General features: G+C 47.6%; 1 protein-coding gene and 1 long non-coding RNA gene across 3 annotated transcripts in view; one reads left to right on the top strand and one right to left on the bottom strand.

Annotated features, from left to right (window-relative positions):
- The window catches only part of Foxred2 (FAD dependent oxidoreductase domain containing 2), a 16,649-nt gene extending 6,938 nt beyond the window's left edge, over nt 1-9,711 (top strand). The window contains exons 6-9 of the mRNA XM_031348335.1: nt 1,318-1,483; nt 2,578-2,819; nt 4,059-4,229; nt 6,834-9,711. Coding sequence (XP_031204195.1) covers nt 1,318-1,483; nt 2,578-2,819; nt 4,059-4,229; nt 6,834-7,066 — 812 coding nt within the window. The 3' untranslated portion in view covers nt 7,067-9,711. The remainder of the gene's footprint in view (nt 1-1,317; nt 1,484-2,577; nt 2,820-4,058; nt 4,230-6,833) is intronic.
- The window catches only part of LOC116075306, a 24,206-nt gene that overhangs the window by 1,977 nt on the left and 1,424 nt on the right, over nt 1-20,805 (bottom strand). Inside the window, exon 2 of one of the 2 annotated variants that reach the window (XR_004112520.1) lies at nt 2,600-2,711. The exons of the other annotated variant lie outside the window; for it this stretch is intronic. This is a non-coding gene — a long non-coding RNA (uncharacterized LOC116075306). The remainder of the gene's footprint in view (nt 1-2,599; nt 2,712-20,805) is intronic. 2 annotated transcript variants of the gene reach the window in all.

Genomic DNA, 20,805 nt, shown 5'->3' with positions numbered 1-20,805 from the left:
CAGAGTGAGTTCCAGGACAGCCAGGGCTACACAGAGAAACCCTGTCTCAAAAAAAAAAGAAAAGAAAAGGTATAGAATGTAGCTTAGTGACAGAGCACTTGTCTCACATGTACAAACCCCAGGTTCATTCCACAGTACCAAAAGCAATGAGAAAACCTCGCCATTTTCTGAGTTTACACCTTCATGGTTTCTCTTCCACTCCCTGGAAAGTCCCACGCCTTGGCATGCTGTCACCTGCTCTGCAAAGGTCTTGCATTCTCAAGGTGCCAGGCTTGTTCTCCATCCCAGGCACCTCCCAGGCCCCTCCCAGGCCCCTCTAGTTTCAGTTCCTGCAACCTTGTAAACTCAGCCTGGCCACTCTCTCCTTTCTTGTGAGCAGCTGGTTTGTGGCCGTCTCATTGCACTGGGGTGTTTTATTAACTTTGGAAGAACGAGTTGTGTTGGGCCATTCCACTGCAGGTAGACCAGCCCCAGGTGGAAAGTAAACCACTGCTGGCTTGGGCAACAGTTGCCTTCTACAAGAGATATCAGAACAATACAGGGACAGGTAGATTTGGACTGAGAGAGATAGAAGCAGCCAGAATGTCCATGAGGCCTTAGAGATGACCTCCGAAGAGGATGGAAAGTTCTGTATCAGGGTTGGTTCACCCAGTGTAAAGGATGACTGTTGGCAGGGAAACTTCCATGTACTGATAGCCTCAGGCAAGGCTAGACCACTTACACCCAAATCCACCCCATCTATACTCTGCCTGATACCCAAGAGACAGAATGTGGCAGGATCCCTGGTTATATGTGACTCTGAAGAAGGAATATCTGCCATCTGGCCTTGTATATTCTATATATGCTTTTATATGTAGTCTATGTATACTCTGTATACACTCTACATATACTCTATATATACTCTATGTATACTCTGTATATATTCTACATATACTCTGTATATACTCTACATATACTCTATATATACTCTGTATACTCTGTATATATTCTATATATACTCTGTATATACTCTATGTATACTCTGTATACTCTGTACATATACTCTGTATATACTCTACATCTGTATATACTCTACATATACTCTGTATATACTCTATTATACTCTGTATACACTCTACATATACCCTATATATACTCTATATATACTCTGTATATCCTCTGTATACTCTCTGCATATACTCTGTATATATTCTACATCTGTATATACCCTACATAGACTTATACTTTTAACTTTCACTGCCGCTGTTCCCCAGGCCTGGGCTTCCCTCTGGTGAGCCAAGATAAAATCTTGGCCCATCCTCCCTCTGGCCATTTCAGTGCGTGCTGTCCACCGGCTGCTGGAACATCGGTACCATGGTATCTCCTGGCCGTCCACAGAGTACCCCATCACACAGCTGACCAGCTCCATCATTCGGCGTGTAAATGAGGCTTCTGGGCTGTACCAGATGTTCAGCGTGCTGGCTGACATCATCCTGTTGAAGGAGTGAGTAGCCCTCCCCACTCCATGTCCCCCAACCCTGCTTTACCCAAACACCCTGCCCCTTGCTTCTGGTACTATTCTGTGTGCTAAGTGGTCTGGTTGTTTCCTGTGCAAAGGAGGCCTGCTGAGGCTAATCTGTCCTGGCAAGGAAGTCAGTGAGGTAAATATCACAGAGTTTTAAAGGCAGCCCACATGTAAACCCTGGATTATAGGCATCTTACTGTATGGTTTGGGGGAGTTATTTGAGCTCTGCACTTTCTTGCCTCATCTACAAAATGAGCATAATTCCCTTGCAGCATTGAAGGGTGAAGATAAGAGTCCCCTCAGGCAAGGACCTGCTTGGCCCTTTTAGATCAAATGATTACTGGCAAATCACAGGACACATAGAGCCTGAGGATATAGTACAGGTCATGTCAGGAGACAGCAAGGGAGGGCTTTACAGAAGACAGGCAGGTGAGACACAGGAGGACTCCTCAGTCAGAGGACACCCCTTGATCCAAAGCTCCAGCTGCTCAACACCTAGTTCAGGGACACAGGGAGCCAAGAGCTCAGCACAGCACCTTGCCTCCCTCATCCACAGCCTCCCTTCCATGAGTGCCAGAGCTGTGTAGATCAGGTGCTCGTGCCAGGACCCAGGGCTTACTCAGCATCCTAGTCCGGATACCCACAGGGCCCAGCGGCCTCCTAGCAGAGTCACTCTGCCCTCAGTAGTCGCCAGCCATCCTTTTAAAAGGATAGTTATGCTGTTGTCCCTGCTCCCCACCCCTAAGGGGCCAGCAGCTCCCCTTCTCCATCCATTTAAGCGTACATTCACCCCATCCCTCCTTTACTCAAGCCTGATGACCTCCCTGACCTCATTACTCTTGCCTCTACCTACAGAGACCAGCTTCTCCCCAACTTTCCCTCATCTTGGAACACCCTTGCCCCTGGCATGTTCTCAGGTTGAACAGAGCTTTCTGGAACCTGCCCCAGATATTCCAGAAGGCCCGGCTGCCACGGTGGTATTATAGGGTGGGAGATTCCTCATCGGTCCACAGCACTACACCTGTGGTGAACCTGCACCCCTCCCTGGTCTGAATGCCCCCCTCTACCCACAGGAACGCTACAGCATTTGAATACCTGGAGGAGTTCCCTATGCAGATGCTGGCCCAGCTGGAGATGCTCACAGGGAGGACTGCACGGCACGGGCTCTTTGTCATCAATATGGAATATGGCAAAAACTTCTCTGGGCCTGAAAAGGACGTCTTCTATTATGACCGGTCTGTGGCACACATAGAAGATGCCTGGATGTCTAACTTCCTTCACCCTGTCATCTACTACTACAGACACCTCCCCACCGGTGAGCTGCCCTCCACCCTCCCTGCACTCAGCCTCTTCAGAGGGCTCTTCTTGGACCACTTTGGTCTATAAAGCAGTCACTACAAGGCCATTCAGGACTTCTGCAGCTGACAGAGGCACCCCGGGTACCTGAGTAAGCCACATGTGCTCTCTGGGCACTACATAGTGAAAAGGGTGCTGTCATGTTGTGGTGTCTCAAAGTTGGGGGAGGAGATGAGTATTAAGAAAAACAGATGAAGGTGGGTAAGATAACCGGGTGGGTAGAGGCGCTTACTGTGGAAGCCTGAAGACCTGGGTTCAATCCCTGGAACCCACATAAAGGCAGAAGAAGAGAACCGCCTGCACAGATTTGCCCTCTGACCACCACACAGGGTCTGTGACACGTGTGCTCACATAAACAACAGTAATAATAGACCAGGCCAGGACAAGAACACAGTACAGAAATGCCAGGCCAAATTCACAGTTCTGCACTCACATCACTTTAACCTTGACCATTTTACATAACCTCTCCAAGCCTTGCTTCCTGGTCTACAAAACAGGATGATGAGAATCAGCTCATGTAGGACTGCAGGAGGATATACAGGATTTGCCAGCGGCCCAAGGGCACAACCTAGGTACCATGCCTTTCAATTCAGAGCTTAAAAGGCCTCAGGTTTAAGAGGATGCTCCAGACAGGTGCTTGTCACCCCAGGGCTAAGGAGGTTGGAGCAGGTTTGCCGTAAGCTCAAGGCCAACCTAGGCTATATAGTGATTTCCTGTCTCAGCTGAGTGTAGTGAGACACCCTTCTGTAATCTCAGCATCTGGAAAATAGAAGCAGTACAACCCTGGGCTACTTGAGACCCTGTCCCAAAAAAAGAAAGTGGTGGCCCAGCTGGGGATTGTTTCCAAGGGCAGAGGCAGCTTCAGAAGGTGGGGAATGGGGAGTGCAGCTCTGTAGTTGGCAGCCCGAACACCGGCCAACTAGGATTGGTCACTTCCTAGAGTCTGGTTTCCAGGGATGGGCAGTGTTGGTCCAGTGGCCTATGGGCCGGGCGCTTAGAGAGCAGGGTGCTCACTGGTCCATGGGAGCACTCAGAAACCACAGGCAGCAGCTCTAGTTCCTCTTCCTCCAGCTACCTGAAGGTGGCTGGTGGCCAGTCTGACCACAGCCTGGCAGAAACACCACAGGAAGGCAATCATGAGAGCAGGGGGCTGTGCCAGCATGAAGGGCCTGGCCCTGATGCCTCCCTCCTCCCACAGAGCAAGATATGCGATTCCGTCCTGCACAGTGGCCCCTGCCTCGGCCTGTGGCCATCCACCACATTGTAGAGGACTTCCTGACTGACTGGACAGCTCCAGTGGGACACATCCTCCCATTGAGGCGCTTCCTAGAAAACTGTCTGGACACAGATCTGCGTAGCTTTTATGCAGGTAAGCACATTCCCAAGAGGGCAGATGGTGGGATGCATACCCTAGTGTTAGAGTGATAGCATGCATGGGGTTGAGGCCTAGCACAGGAAAAAGAAAGGGAGAAAGAAGGCAGGAGAAAAATAATGAAGAGCTAGAGACGACCAAAATTAGACAATTTTGGAAAGCGATATAGATAAAACTAATGGAAATTAAATATGCTTGAAATGAGAAGTTCAATATAAGGAGTTGATGGATTAGACAGAAGTAAAGAGAGAATTGGTGAGTTGGAAGGCAGAACTGAGAGCTAAGTACAAAGAGGGACCTAGGGCAAGATCTCAAATGATCTAGAGAGAAAGCAAGAGAAACAAGCCAATATTTCTGTCCTTTGAAACCCCTGGATGTTTTAAATCTAGTGCTTTCTCTATTGTTGAGAGAATATGTCAAACAGCTGTCAAATGTCTGACACCATTCACACCAAGTCAAGTAAGAGACTGATTCCAGCCAGTCAAAGAATATCCTGCTTTATCCTGAGTCTACTTTGGTTTTTTGTTTGTTTGTTTGTTTGTTTTTGTTTTTGTTTTTGTTTTTTTTGGTTTTTTGAGACAGGGTTTCTCTGTATAGTCCTGGCTATCCTGGAACTCACTCTGTAGACCAGGCTGGCCTCGAAATCCACCTGCCTCTGCCTCCCAAGTGCTGGGATTAAAGGCGTGCGCCACCACCGCCTGGCCCTGAGTCTACTTTGAAATGATGGTTTGAGAGCTGACTTGCTACTTGTGACACCCCAGCCCTAATCATCCAAGTATCTTCCTATCTTGGTTAACCCATAGAGCAGAGCTGAGCTGAGCACCTTTGCAGGTCCTACAGTCAGCGAGCAGCCAACCTTGGTCATACAGACCCCTGAAATGCCTAGAAAGAGAGCCCTCAGCTTCAAACTGCCTGCCAATTCCCCAAGGCTTCAAAAGTCCACAAAAGACCAGTGGCGTATTCGCGGCCCAAGTCAAAGATCCTACTGATGTATCCTCCTAGCCTTTGTTTGGTGCCCTGAGCTGGGTGATGTGTTTACCATTCAGACCATGTAGGATGTGGTCCAAGACCCCTGGCGAATGCTTGAGTGGATATAACCAAATCTCATACTTATAGCCAGGGGCTTGAAGCCGCTAACTTTAGAGAATCTCATAATGAAATTTCAATTAGATTTGGTGATTGCTGGCACAACACTTTGATGTCAGAATATGAATGTGTGTCCGTGTGTGTTAAGATTTCCCGCACAGATTTAACATGTTTGTTTTATGGTATATTTATCATTGCCCCACGGATTTCTTTTTCCCTCTCATTGGGCTCCTAAATGGAAGATGCAGTTTACCACAGCAGTTAGCAGCTGCACACAAGGCATTTTTCTCCTTATTCTGAATAGAACTAACTAGCACATTTTCACTTAAAGAAAATACTTTATGGCTTCCCCTTGGCTTTCCCAAATTGTTGCATCTCTGTTCTTAAGCTTTGAAGCCATTACTAAACAAGGTAAGATAAGATATCCTAGTTTACTTTCCATTGCTGTGATAAAACACTATGACCAACAATGTGGGGAGAAAAGATTTATTCCTCCCTCTTACACTTCCAGGTCACAGTTCACTGTGAATGGAAGGCAGGAACCTGGAGGCAGGAACTGAAGCAAGGGTAATGAAGTAACACCCTTGCTGGCCTGTGCTCCCCATAGTTTGCTCAGGCAGCTTTCTTTTGCAATCCACGACCACCTGCCCAGGGATGCACCAACCACAGTGAGCTGGGCACTCCCACACTAATCCCCCACAGACTTGCCTACCAGAAATCAGATGGAGGCAACCCTGCAATTAAGGTTCCCTCTTCAGCCAGCATGCCTTTAATCTCAGCAGGAGGGAGGCAAAGGAAGGCGGAGCTTGAGCTTAAGGCCAGCCTGGTCTACATTGTGGGTTCCAGAGTAACCAAGGCTATGTAGAGAAACCGGTCTTAAAAATAAAATAAGATGCTGGGCGGTGGTGGCACATGCCTTTAATCTCAGCACTTAGGAGGCAGAGACAGGCGGATTTCTGAGTTCGAGGCCAGCCTGTTCTACAGAGTGAGTTCCAGGACAGCCAGGGCTATACAGAGAAACCTTGTCTCAAAAAAACAAAAATAAAATAAAAAATAAAATAAGATGTCGGGCAGTGGTGGCACACGCCTTTAATCCTAGCACTTGGGAGGCAGAAGCAGGAGGATTTCTGAATTCAAGGCCAGCCTGATCTACAGAGTGAGTTCCAGGACAACCAGGGCTATACAGAGAAACCCTGTCTCGAAAAATAAAACAAAATAAAATGGGGCCCTTTTCCCAGATGACCCTACCTTGTGCCCAGCTGACAGGAAGCTAATCAGTTCATAAGGGTTACCCAGCTCAGGTACATTATACCATTGTGATGGTCCTGTTGAATGTGATGGCTACTAAGTGTAGGTAGTATAGAGTAGCATATACAATATGAAAACCAAAATGACTACTAAGTAGAAAGTGGGTAGAAAGTGAGATGTGGATACCTAGGTCCCCAGCATTGCCCCCCAGCTCCTCTCTGCTTCTCTCCCCAGCCTGGCCTGACACCTTCCTTTGTCTTCGCACAGAGTCCTGTTTCCTGTTCACTCTCACACACCAGAGGCTGCCGCCCTTTTGCCAGCAGGGCTACCTGAGAATGCAGGGGCTCTCAAGCACCAAGAGCCTCCGGCAGCATGGTGTGGAAAGCAGACTCCTGCAGGACTATGCGGCCATGGAGAACAGCAGCAGGGGGCTTGGTGACCACTCCTCAGCTCCAGGGCTTCTGACTCAACCCCTTGACAGCAACAGAGAGGAGCTCTGAGCATCCACTCCCAGACTATGGTGGCTGGCACCTCTCCAGGAACCTATGCCAGGGGAAACCTCTCTCCCACCTTTCAGGCTGCTCAGGACCATCACAGAGATAACAGACAACAGGACTGCCTGTAGAGTGCAGAAGGCTGGGATAAGGTCACATAGTAGTGTCCCTTCCCGTGCTGGCCCCTGGTGCTAGATGCAAGGTCAACAGGAGGGCACCTTCTGTCAGGTATGAGATGCCTTCCACATCCAGCTTGTGTCCAGCTTGGACCATTGCTAAGTAAACACCATGCTGGTCTTGTGTGTCTGCTTCTAGGACCAGCCAGTCTCCTTTTCTTTTTTCCTTCAGGTTCACTCTGCAGATGGCCTTGGCTCTACCTGGGGAACATCTCAAAGCTGAAGGCCCCTCGTTTCCACAGTGGGCGTATTAGAGTCTAGGCTTAGAGTCTTCAGCAGTCAGGTAGACAGTTGGGATCTCTGCTTCCCAGTACAGATATGGACCCCAACTCAGAAGCATCAAATATCTCCCAGTGTCCTCATCCAGGAGGCCTGCCCCTATGCCACTCTTTCTTTCCACACTGTGCCGCCTGCCTTCCCTGGCAGTCAGGCTGGGCATCACAGACCCAAAGGGCTGGTATAGGGCAGAGACAGGAAACTCCTGCAAGGTCATCTGTCCGACTGGTTTCCCAGAAGCAGGGCATCTCAGTGCTGTCCTGTCCCCAAGATCACGCTCCCAGGAATCAGCAGCCCGTGTGTCCCTCTCCCACCTTGCTGCCTGGCATCCTGAGCCATATCTTTCTTGAGCCCTGCCTGGGCAGGTTTAAGGTGATGCTGTGCCTGCTGCCTTGGGCATGGAAATGTTGACACTTGCCCAGCTCCAGGCTGCCCTGATGCTCCTCCCCTCTGCCTTGCCTTCCCTCCCGAGTGCACGCTCAGCTGACAAATTAGCAAAGAAGCCATGAGGAAAGCATTGCCCACAAGGGCAGCATGGTGATCACATGATTTTCTGTAGCCCCAGAGTGCAGGTGCTGTTTCTCATCAGCTCTCTATCAGTCTTCATGGAGGCCACTCAAATGTCCAGGGACACAACCCAAAGCCCCTTCCTGGGATCATCCCCTTCTCCATGGGAGAGTCTTGGCTGGCTCTAAGCCCTCTTAGCCACTTGACCTGCCTGCAGCCATCTTCCTTTCTGACCTACCAGGTCCTAACAGGACAATTCAACAACTTCATGTCACCAGAAGGAACTGTGTACCCCTGAACCTACTTGGGGTAGTTTGCACAGGGCCAAACCTTCTAAGTCACCATCCAAACCCAGGACGTCAGTGTTGCCATATTTCACACAGATTGACTAGCAAGCCAAACTGGGACTCTGCCAGCCCACCCTCCTCTCCAAAGCATTTTCAAATGAGTCTTTGATTTAGCACTACAAAATTGAATCTTGCTCCTTACATCTCGCCCTCCAGTCATCGAGGATGGCTGAGCCACTTGTTTAGTGCCTTAGCAAGTAGCTGGCTGACACCCTTGTATAAGACATCTGCTGCTTCCTGTCATCTGCCAGATCGTTGATTCCATCAAAATATCAGGCAGCCTTATTTGTTTTTAACACGGAGTATTCCGTTCTTGCTCAATTGACTAGAGATGTCTTCTACTTCCCCTACCCTATAGGGATTCCATGTCCTGGCCTGGTACTTATTATATAGCCCAGCCTGCACTTGGACTCATGGCAATTCTCCTGCCTCAAACTCTCAAGTACTGGGATTACAAGCTTGAACCATATAACCTTCTCTTTTAAGACTTATTTTTACTTATGTGTACTCGTATGTGGCTGTGTGTGGTATGTGTACATGAGTGCAGGTGCCCAGAGACCAGAAGAGAGTGTCAGAGCCCCTTAAAGCTGGAGTTACAGGAGGTTGTGAGCTACCTCGTGTGGGGGCTGTGAACTGAGCTCAAATCCTCTGGAAGAGCAGTAAGTGCTGAGGCAATTGCTCTGGAACCCCTTCCCCATAACTATTTTAAAGAAAAAAATTAAAAATAAGGCAAGCTAAATGTGGCACACACCAATATCCTAGCATTAGGGTGGCCAACACAGAAGAACTGAGGTTTAAAGCTAGCCTGGGCTACGTGGAGAGTTCCAGTATGGGCAACTTAAAAAGATCTTATCTCAAAGAAGAAACTTTAAAAAAACAAAAATAACTGGTCTTTATTCTTAGCATGCCCAAAGCTCAGGGTGGAGAATCTCTTGTGAATTCAAGGCCATCCTGGTTGACACAGTAAATTCCAGGCCAGCAAGAGCTATATAATGAGACCCTCTCTCAATCAATCAATCAATCAATCAATCAATAAGCGGGAATAATTACGGTGAATGAAGTAGTTGAAATAAGTGAGAGACACGAAGAGTTACGTCACTTCTCATGATCATCTCTTAAGGGGGGTAGGGAAGGGCTGATGAGTATGCCCCACATGACACTGCATATGACGTGGTACCTGATGAGAAGGGGCAGCAGCTGCTTGTAACTGTGGTGATAGGAAAGCACAGTGGCTCTGCTGGGGCTGCGGGACTAGGTTCTTTATTCCTCTTTTGATCAAATTTGTGTTTATTTTTCAAATGTGATTGTATGCTACTGAAATAAAAATACATTTATTTTTAAACAATTTCTGCTCTTGAATTTTGGGATTGCTAGGAAAGAGTAGACAGGGGAGCCCTTGCAAGAGACTGTGCTCTGCTATACTGGTCCATGTGGTGGCCAGAGTGGGGGCGCCCTAGAAGGAATCATTAGAGGGAAAGGAGCCATGCATTATGCATTGGGTGCAACTGTGCCCAGAGGCAGAGTAGGTAGAGACACTTGTAACCCCAGCACCTGGGAGATGGGAGGTAGAGGCAGGAGGTTGGAAGTTCAAGATCACCCTGGGATACAAAGGCCATCTTTTTAAAAAGACATTTATTTGTGTACTTTGTGCACATGAGTACTTTGCATGTACATCTGCACTCCAGAAGAGGGCATCAGACAGGTGTGAGCTGCCATGTGGGTGCTTGGAGTTGAACTTAGAACCTTTGGAAGAGCTGTGAGTACTTGTAACCACTGAGCCATCATCTCTCCAGCTCCTATAAAAGACATCTTTAATCCCAGCCCTTGGGAGGCATAAGGAGAAGCAGGTGAGTTTCTGTAAGTTCAAGGCCAACCCGGTCTACATAAGGAGTTCTACACTAACGGCTACATAATGAGATCCTGTCTTGAAACAAAAATCAAAACAGTAAAATAGGATGTCCAGGCTAAGGAAGAGAGTGGTTGATGTGCTCCTCATGTAGAGTCTGAACTCACTGAGACAGCATGGCATGGCCATCCTTGGAAGCATCTTCTTTCAAATGATAGGAAATCAAAGATAAAATTCCTCATGTAGGGGAGACACCCAGAGACACCTGCCCTGGCTGGTCTCCAATGCCTTGGACAGCACCAAATTCCTTCTGTCTGATAAAAGTCCCTGAAGTCTACCTGGAAACCAGCTGGCCAAAAAGTAAATTTATGGCCTGGGGATGTGGCTCAGGTAGTAGGATGTTTGCCTAAAACACACAAAGTCCTGGAATCATGGTGGCATACATCTATAATTCCAACACCCTTGGGAGGCAGGAGGATCCAAAAGTCAAGGCTGAGTTCAACTATACACTGAACCTAGAAGCTAACCTAGAACACATTAAATGATATCTCAAAAGAAAAAAAAAAAAAAGCCCAGGTAAGCCAGGTATAATGTTACAGGTCTATAATCCCAGTTGAAGGGAGGAGGATAAGTAGTTCAAGGCCGAGCTCAGCTATATGTGAGATGGAAGCCACCCTGAACTACATGAGACCTACTTCAAACTGCAACAGGGCCCCAGACCTTAGCACAACTGACTCCATTACAGAAGTATCATTCAGGCTGTAAACTCTGAAGTCGATAGTACCATCAGCCAAATGAAGACAAAAACCTAGTCTATTGTAGCCAGGCAGTGGTGGCACATACCTGATCAGTACTTGGGAGGCAGAGGCAGGCGGATTTCTGAGTTCGAGGCCAGCCTGGTCTACAGAGTGAGTTCCAGGACAGCCAGAGCTGTACAGAGAAACCCTGTCCCAAAAAAAAAATAAAAATAAAAATAAAAAATTAATTAATTAAAAAATTAAAAAATAAAACCTAATCTATCAAAGTCCATAGTTCTGGGTAAGCCTCTAAATGTACTGACCTTGCTCTTTTAGCTTCTGCAGTTCTAATTCTGGCTAACTATTCTTGTGAACTCAAGTATGTCAACCCAGAACATGGTTTTTGTGCTTAACAGCTCATCCTGAGAAAGGCCCAATGCTACATGGGGATCCTAAACATCCACTGGAGTTGCTGGTCAGCTAATAAAGCCTTTCCATTGGCTTATACCCGTGTCTGAGCAGTCTCCTCTGGTGAATACCCCACAGCAAAAGCACACACAAGAAACCATGTGGCACAGAACTGAGGCCTTCCTACAGGCATGGGTGACCTTAAACATGGACCCTGCCCTAAGCAAACCATGTAACTGTAACATGTGTGTTAGTAGTTAACCCTGAGTCACCAAATAATGAATGGTGTCACACTAAGGCACTCCCCCTTGGTGTCATTTCATCAAGAGTAAGATCAATCTCAGCTTCACGCTCCCTGTGTTGTCCACCGTCTCTCTGTGGTTTGAGTCTGAACTTGAGCCTGCTCGAAGACTGCCTTACAAATCCAACCCTGTGTCTGCCTCTGCCTTGTACGTATGTCTTTAAGGAAGGGCTTTGCTCTCTCTTTCATTGAACAGTGCAGAAAGCTGTTCCATGTGGGAAGGAATGGGGCACGTTTCAAAAATCCATAACAGAGTTTTACAAGGGATTAAGTCACTGGCTCCAACTGACCCAGAAAACAAACACTTCTACAAACAGCACTGTTTTTCAAGCAATCTCTGTATATTGCAGTCAATATTTATGGATATTTTTATAAGACTGCTTTCTTCCTATATTCACTGTTGAATTAACACACTTGTACCACTCTCATCACCAGGCATGGGAGAGTACTTAAGATTACAGCTATGCATTCCTTAGGTTGTAATGGTTGGTTACATGGAAAATCTGAGTCAAGTTATGTTGTTAACATTGTTCTCTCTCTTTTTTTGTTTTGTTTTGTTTTTGTTTTTTACTCACAGAAGGTTCTATACCATTTTATTTAGCAGATTTAATTTTTATAAACTTTTTAAAAGCAAAGTAGGAGTAGACTATCTATAGCATTGTTGAAAATGGCCATTAGTAAATAGCTGCAGATAGTTACTAGGCAGTGCCATGTCTAAAGGTGTGGCTTCCTCAAGCAAACAGAGGGGTTGATGGCAAAGGCCTGATTTTATCTCTTACATCCTTAAAACAGGACAGGATGGGATGAGATGGCCACACCAGCTAGCCACTAAGGTCACAAGTGGCAGCTAAAAGTGTACCAGAACTTTCTACCCTTTTGGGGACCTCTGTTCTACTTCTACTCCCTCAACAAAAAGTTTTTCAATAAGGTTTTTCTTTCTCTTCCCAGCTGGACATAATGCTTCAAGAAGTAGCTTATACTATTCAGACATGTCTTTCACCCCTTTTACTTTCTTCTCCTTTTTTTTTTTTTTTTGGTATGGTGTCACTGTCCCCATCTCCAGCCTTGCCCCCACTGTCTAGCACAGTTTGGGGCTGTTTATCCTTCTTATTCTTCTTTTCCTTCTTCAACTGGGGAACTGTTGGAGGGGTCTCATCACTTTCACGCTCCCTACCCCTCCCCTCTCACTTCTTTTTTTTCCTGCCCAGCTCCTCGGATTCCTTTTTTTACCATGTTTACTACTTCAGCTGCTAAAGACAAGCCAGAAGAACATTGTTCTCTTAAAGGCGGGTTAAACAAGCAGGCTGAGTACACAGTGGATGCCACTCACGTGAGTGAGCACCACAAGGTGTGAGGTTCCTGTTCCCTAGAATGTGAGGAGGCATTTTTAACATAACGCTTGGCCGCAGCCACAGCTCCACCAGGACAGAGCCTGAGGAGAGGCCCTGAGCTAAAACCACTCAGGTAAGCCGCGAGATTCCTGATGACAGAAACCTGGGGACAGGCTGTTGAAGATGGGAAGTTGTTGCATAGTATCTGATAACTAACACATGTTCCACACAGATTCCATTCCCACCACAGCCGCATGCAGTAGAGATGACTGTCCTTACTCTACAGAGAGGGATCAAGGCTGAGAGCAGCCACACAGGAAGACCATGGTGGGGCCCTGGGAAAATTCACCCAAGGGAAAATGTCCTCTAGCTGGAAGCCATCCAGTCAAGAATGGCAACTGTCGCTGAAGAGATGGCTCAGCGGTTAAGAGTACTGACTGCTCTTCCAGAGGTCCTGAGTTCAATTCCAAGCAACCACATGGTGGCTCACAACCATCTGTAATGGGACCCGATGCCCTCTTCTGGTGTGTCTGAACAGCGACAGTGTACTCACATATATAAGAATAATAAATCTTAAACAAGAATGGCCACTGTCAATCATTCTTCTTGTTGCTGTGACAAAAGCAATGTAAGTAAAAGAGTGTTTTTGTTTGGGTTGGGTTGACGTGTGGGGGTGTTTGGCCTGCACAGGTATCTATACACCACTATTCCTGGCATGCCCATAACAGCCAGAAGAGGGCATCACGTCCCCTGCAACTGGAGTTAGACATCATGGGCCATGAGTACTGAGAACTGAACTTTGGGCCTCTGGAAGGGCAGCCAGTTCTCTTAACTGCCATCTTTGTAGCTTCCAAGGGCTTTGGTTTTGGCTCACGGTCTGAAGGTACAGTCAGTCACGGAGGTGAACGCCTGGAGGCTTCGGGTCACACTGCATCCACAGTGAGGAATAAGGTAGAACGAAACGCTGAGTCTCCGCTCACTTTCTTTTTTTTTTTTTTTTAAGATTTATTTATTATTATAAATGAGTACACAGAAGAGGGTATCAGATTTGATTATGGGTGGTTGTGAGCCACCATGTGGTTGCTGGGATTTGAACTCATGACCTTTGGAAGAGCAGTCAATGCTCTTACCCACTGAGCCATCTCACCAGCCCCCACTTTCTCCTTTTTTATTCAGTTTAGGAACCCAGCCCATGGGCTACTGCTACCACATTCTGGGTAGGTCTTCTATCTTCCTTAAACCTTTCTGGTAATGCCTTCATAGACATGTACGTTGCGATGATGAGTTTAAATACAATTAAATTGTGGATGAAGATTAACTATCACAGTAGCTGAGTCCTTACCATCCTCCATGCCTTTCCTTCAAGGGAACACCGGCTCACACTTCCTTCCCCTTTGTGTGGTGCTGTGGTTTTATGCTTGTCTCTTTTCTCTCTTTGAATTTATTGGTTTTTTTCTCACCAACTTCCACGGAGTTTTTGTGTGTGTGTGGGGGGGGGGTTCTCACATTTTTATCTACTATTTGTTTTATGTGCATGGGCATGTGCACCGCAGCAGACATGTGGGAATCAGGACAACTTGAGGGAGTCAGTTCTCCTCGCCTACCAGCTGAGTCCCAGGTACTGAACTCAGAGCCTCAAACTTAGCAGCAGGCACCTTTATCCACAGAGCCATCTTGCCAGCTCAAGAATTCTCAAACCTAGCCGGGCGGTGGTGGCGCATGCTTTTAATCACAGCACTTGGGAGGCAAAGGCAGGCAGATTTCTGAGTTCAAAGCCAGCCTGGTCTACAGAGTGAGTTCCAGGACAGCCAGGGCTACACAGAGGAACCCTGTCTCGGAAAAAAAAAAAAAAAGAATTCTCAAACCTAAGAAGACATATGGTTCCCACAAGGGTGGAAGTGTGAGGGAACAACTGGGTAATACTGATTACATAGCAGTTGCCAAATGAACCCTCTTGTCCACAAAGACATGGTAGGTGGTTCTGAATGGGAAGGGGAGACCGGTAGACTTGGAACATCAGCCCTTGGCAGGCTTTGGTCTCAGCACCCTGGGCTCTGCAGCCTATTAGAACATCAGCCACCAAACCAAATTGGATTCTTCTCTCAAAAAATAAGCCATCGACGGCATCTTTGCACTGTGAATGCTTATTTTTAAAATACGGGGGAAATGCTGACTGGATAAGGAGCTCTGTCAGACTACAGGCTTTAAAAAAGCATTTAATTCAATCTGGCATCCCAGACGGAATGTAAATCTGCTACAGAGCAGAGTGGATGGGCAAGTAGGAGATGCTGCAGCCCAAGCGCATCACACGACCAATCCATCAACCCAAAATAAAAAATAGCATGCAACAGATGTACTTGAGCAAGGAAGAAAGGAACAACAGGCAGCCCTGTCTCGCTCCCTCCTCTGGGCTGCATAAACAGGCTGCTTTGCTGGCTCTTCCGCAGAAGCCCCACTTGGTCTTACCACAACAGCTTCCAAAAGTCTGTCACCTGCTTCTTCATTTCTCTCGGAGATGCTATTATCGCTAACCTAGTCTCTCAAGATGGTTCAAATCACCAGGAAATAATTGGATGCAAAAACCCCTCAGGAAAAGACGACAGTGAAATATCTCAGAGCATCTGGTACATGCTATCTCCTGGCCCTGCAGTTTTGAAACAAAGCGACAGCCAAAATGCTGAGATGACCTCCACCACCAGCTGCACAGAGTTTGAAACAAGTGTGCTGGAAGAAGTACCCAGAAGCCCTCAATCTAAGGCACTGCAGTAGACTAAATATGGTCCCAAATCTGGCCACCACAGGGAAGTATCCTCACTCTCATGTTGAATCATGGTAGGCCAATAGACAGAGGTAGAAACAGTGATGTCCTAGTTACCCTACCCAGCTTTAAGTGATTGACAGCTCCTACTGTCTAGGCACCAAGCCCCACCCTGTGAGGAAGCCCCATGGAGAGAAAGGCCCACAGGAACAGGGGTGAGGCACCTGCTGAGCTGCCAGCTAGCTCCACCGAAGCCTATGAGTGAGCTACATGGGAACAGGCCCTGGCTCACTTGACTTTCCCTACTGCCATGGCTCTTAACCTGTGGAATGTAACCCTTTGGTAAACCTCTGTCTCCAAAACTATTTACATTATGGTTCATAACAGTAGGATTCATAAGCTGTAAGTCTTACTGCTTGGGAGGCAGAAGGATTACTGGAGGGTCAAGGACACCCAGGAGTATATAGCAAAACCTTGTCTCAAACAAAACTTCACAGTAGGTCATGTGCCCGGACAGAGAGCCTGAGGGAGGACCGCAGACTGCTGCTCGTGGTTCCTCACTCTGGCAACCCAGCCTTTCTGTAATAAGAGCACTGCTACAGAAGAGGTAGGGCTGTCGTGCAGCTTGCTGGGCTGGCTTGAGTCACTCCCTAAGGCAGGGAAAGAGCAGAACCCTGGTTGAAAATGGTTCCCTTTCTCCAGCACAGCCCTTCTCTGCCCACAGCTGCCTCCTGGTGATGGGCCAGTAAGGAGGAGCATGCTAGGCGCTAGGCAAGATCTGACAAAGAGGAAGAAGCCTGCCCCCTCTTCTCACAGCTGCAGGTTTGCCTTGCCCTGCAGAGTCACAGCCACCAGCCCTGACCCCAAGTAACACTAAAGCAACCTGGACCCGGAGTAAGTCTGGTGCCAGGCCACCTCCATCATGCATGGTACTGGAGGGGCACTGTGCAACAGCTGCAAATAGTACATGCATCACAACTGGCATGCAACTGACTTAGATTGTTCTGCAGGGGAGCTAGAAACATTGGAGGCGACCCTCGAGGTGGACACTAGGCCAAGAGAGACCCTTTGATTCCTTCACTCTAGAGGCAGAGGCAAATGGATTTCTGTGGGTTAAAGGCCAGCCTTGTCAACATCGAGGGTTCCAGGCCGGCAAAAACAACATAGTGACTCCCCTGTCTCAAAAATCAGAGTTAAAACAAAACACATGTCCTCTAGGGACACCCCTGTAGGCGTGGTCTGCCACCCATAGTTCTGTTTGCTTCTTTTGATTTTTCAAGGTGTCTCCTTCATACCCCAACATCTTCCAGGGTCCCAGTCACTGAACTGTGACTGTCCTGCAGCCCTGTCCTCTGCAGTCCAGCCAGCCCTGCAGGGTTTAGGAAGCCTGTGTCCTGCCAGCTTCTCCAAAGGGAAACCATGAGTGCCACAGCGCCATCGTGTGGAAGCCTTGCTTGGGGCATGCTGCCAAGAGCACAGTGCCTCAGGCCAGGCAGCATTACCCTCCCCAGCTTGGCCTCAGATGGCCTGTGCTGGCTGGCAGGATTCTGGGGGCTGGGAGAAGAGGCAGTACTCTAGAGCCAAGGCAGAGTCTTCTGGGGGTGGAAAAGCCCATTGAGATGCCACCCCCTGTTCTCTCTGTCTGTATCCCAAGAAGCTTCTTGATTCCCACATGCCTCCATGTCTTCCTCTAAATGAAGTTTGTGGCTTCAATTGCTCCTGCCTCATACAGCGGCAGGATGTGATGAACTGAGGATGTGACAAACTGAGCATGCAAGAGGCTGACAAGAACAACAAAGAAAGGAAGAAAAAAAGGGAGGAAGAGAGAAAGAGAGAAAGAGAGAGAGAGAAAGAGAGAGAGAGAGAGAGAGAGAGAGAGAGAGAGAGAGAGAAGGAAAGGAAGAAAGAGAGAAAGGAAGAAAAAAGGTTTTTTAAAAAAAGAGGCTGACAGCCGGGCGGTGGTGGCGCACACCTTTAATCCCAGCACTTGGGAGGCAGAGGCAAGTGGATTTCTGAGTTTGAGGCCAGCCTGGTCTACAGAGTGAGTTCCAGGACAGCCTGGGCTATACAGAGAAACCCTGTCTCGAAAAAAAAAAAAAAAAAAAAAGAGGCTGACAACAAGGCTTCAGTATATTGGGACATTTCAGAGTCTCTGAGCATAGCCCAGAGTAAGAGAAGCATCTAAAGGCGGCCATCTCAGCATCTCTGAGAGGAATTCTTCTTGGTCACAAAGCAATGTCATGCATCAACAAATGCCACACAGAGCACAGCTGGTAACAACACCTGGCGTATTCTGGCGTTTTCAACTCTGTCTTGTTTTGTTGTTTTCTTTCCTATGAGACGAGGTTCCCATGAAGTCCAGATTGACTATGAACTTGGAATGAAACCAAGAATGATCTGGAATTTCTGAGTCTCCTGTCTCCATCCCGAGTGGTGGGATTACAGGCATGCAGTACCATGATGCAGTGCTGGGATCAAACCCCAGACCTTGTATATGCTAAGCAGGCACTCTACCAACTGAGCTACATCCCAACCCCCTCCTAGTCTGATCTACCTACCTCTTTCCTTCTTTCTTTCTTTCTTTCTTTCTTTTTTTGAGACAGGTTTCACTTAATAGTCCTGGCTAGACGGAACTTGCCATATAGACTAGGCTGTCCTTGAATGCACAGATCCCCCGCCTCAGGCTCCTCAGTGCTGGAACCAAAACCATGTTCCCCCATGCCCAGCTAATTTTGACTTTTTCTTTTTTCTTTTTTTTCTTTTTTTGGTTTTTCGAGACAGGGTTTCTCTGTGTAGCCCTGGCTGTCCTGGAACTCACTCTGTAGACCAGGCTGGCCTCAAACTCAGAAATTCACCTGCCTCTGCCTCCCAAGTGCTGGGACTAAAGGCGTGCGCCACCACTGCCTGACTAATTTTGACTTTTTAAAAACTGATCACAGAGCTAGTGAGATGGCTTAGCCGGTAAGAGCACTGACTGCTCTTCTGAAGGTACTGAATTCAAATCCCAGCAACCACATGGTGGCTCACAACCACCCGTAATGAGAACAGATACCCTCCTCTAGTGCATCTGAAGACAGCTACAATGTACTTATTTATAATAAATAAATCTTTGGACAGGAGCAAGCAGGGTTGACCATAGTGAGCAGAAGTCCTAAATTCAATTCCCAACAACCACACGAAGGCTCACAACCATCTGTACAGCTACAGTGTACTCATATACATAAAATAAATAAATAAATAAATAAACTAATCTTTTTTAAAAACTGATCACAGAGGGCTGGAGAGATGTCTCAGCAGTTAACAGCACTTGTGGCGCCAGGCAGTTAGTGGCGCACACCTTTAATCCCAGCACTTGGGAGGCAGAGGCAAGTGGATTTCTGAGTTTGAGGCCAGCCTGGTCTGCAGAGTGAGCTCCAGGACAGCCAGGGCTACACAGAGAAACCCTGTCTTGGAAAAAAAAAAAAAAAGCATTTGTGGCTCTTGCAAAGGACCTAGGTTCGGTTCCCAGAAGCTACATGACACCATTTCCAGGAGATCCAGGACTTTCCCAGATGAGCTCATAACTCATAATCTGAAAGACAGTTGTAGCTGCTTGTCCTGATTCCCTTCCCTTATGCCCTGAATCGGACTAGTGAGTGCACCAGTCCCCAGACATAGGTACCACCTAGGGCTCTCGGTGGCCTATGTCACAGGCTGTCTACCAACTGAAGAAAAGAGAACTGACACGCCAGCTCCCGAATCCTGTCATCCTCAAAATGTCACAGCCTTTTTTGTTCCTAGAGAAAGGGTTTCTCTGTGTAGTCCTGGCTGTCCTGGAACTCTCTTTGTAGACCAGGCCTAGAACTCAGAGATCCACTTAGCTCTGCTTCCTGAGTGCTGGGATTAAAAGTCATGTACTGCTGAGCTAGTTCATAGCCCCTCTTTGAGGAAATCATACTGTTCTCAGATGAGAAACCTCATCCAACCAAAGGTAAGGTGACTACAGAACAGACAGAAACGGGCTGGCCCTGTGTTAGAATTCAGAATATGGATCAAGCGAGGAAAATGGCTCTCAAGAAACTGCTCTGAAAAATGCTGAATATGATGGGTAGGTGGCTGGGGAAGAGAAAGTGCTGGAGACAGAGAAAAGCAGATATGGAAGTGGAAGGGCAAGAACACCCAGGGCCAGAAGGCTCCTGGCATTATCAACAACAGCTGCAGCTGACCTCAGGAGCCCAGGAATCTGGGTATCCCACTGTGGGTGAGTTGTCATCCCAGATGAGGGCAGAGGCTAAGACAAGAGATCAAGCAAGGTAGAGAGGCCACTCTGCCCATATCTGATCTCATCTGCCTTCGGTGGACAGGAGACTCTACTGAATGGAAGGCTGACATGGCAGTGTCTGGCTAGAGCAAGTCCGCTCGTTTCCCACACTCTGTCCTAGAGGAAAAGCCCTGCACAGCACTGGGACCTGCCAATTGGACAGAGGACAAAACAGAACAGGATGTGGCCACGATGGGCCAGATGCGAGCATGACGGTGGGTTTTGGAAGGGTACAGCCTGTCTGTGGAATAGATCTAGAGATAGAACTTAAGCTGGGCCACTGCTGCACCTCTAGAGTCACTGGGCACCCCCTAATGTCAGGCCCTGAGGCAACTGACGGAGATAGACACTGCAGTGTGGAAGGCACAGACATTCCTGTGCTCGCAGATAAGCGCTACAGAAACCAAGAATGTTAAATGCACAGGGTTGTCTCTTCAAAGGCAGAGATGTATAACCAGTTTTCTACCTAGAAGGCTGGGAGTGGAGGTGGCTAGGAGAAGAGGTGGTGACCTCTGTACTATCTGTCTGATCAAGACCACACCAGATACTTCCCCAGACCCTTAAGATATCATGTGTAGCCAATCTATAGGACCCAAAAACTAGGGGCTGGAGAGATGGCTCAGTGGTTAAGAGCTCTGACTACTCTTCCAGAGGTCCTGAGTTCAATTCCACCACATGGTGGCTCACAAAGGATCTGATGTCCTTTTCTGGTGTGTCTGAAGACAGCTAGAGTATAATCAAATACATAAAATAAATAA

This window comes from Mastomys coucha, unplaced genomic scaffold (genome assembly GCF_008632895.1).
Source record: "Mastomys coucha isolate ucsf_1 unplaced genomic scaffold, UCSF_Mcou_1 pScaffold11, whole genome shotgun sequence".
NCBI classification, from domain to species: Eukaryota; Metazoa; Chordata; class Mammalia; order Rodentia; family Muridae; genus Mastomys; species Mastomys coucha.
The sequence above is the reverse complement of the archived record's forward strand: the minus strand, read 5'-3'. Positions and strand labels throughout refer to the sequence as shown.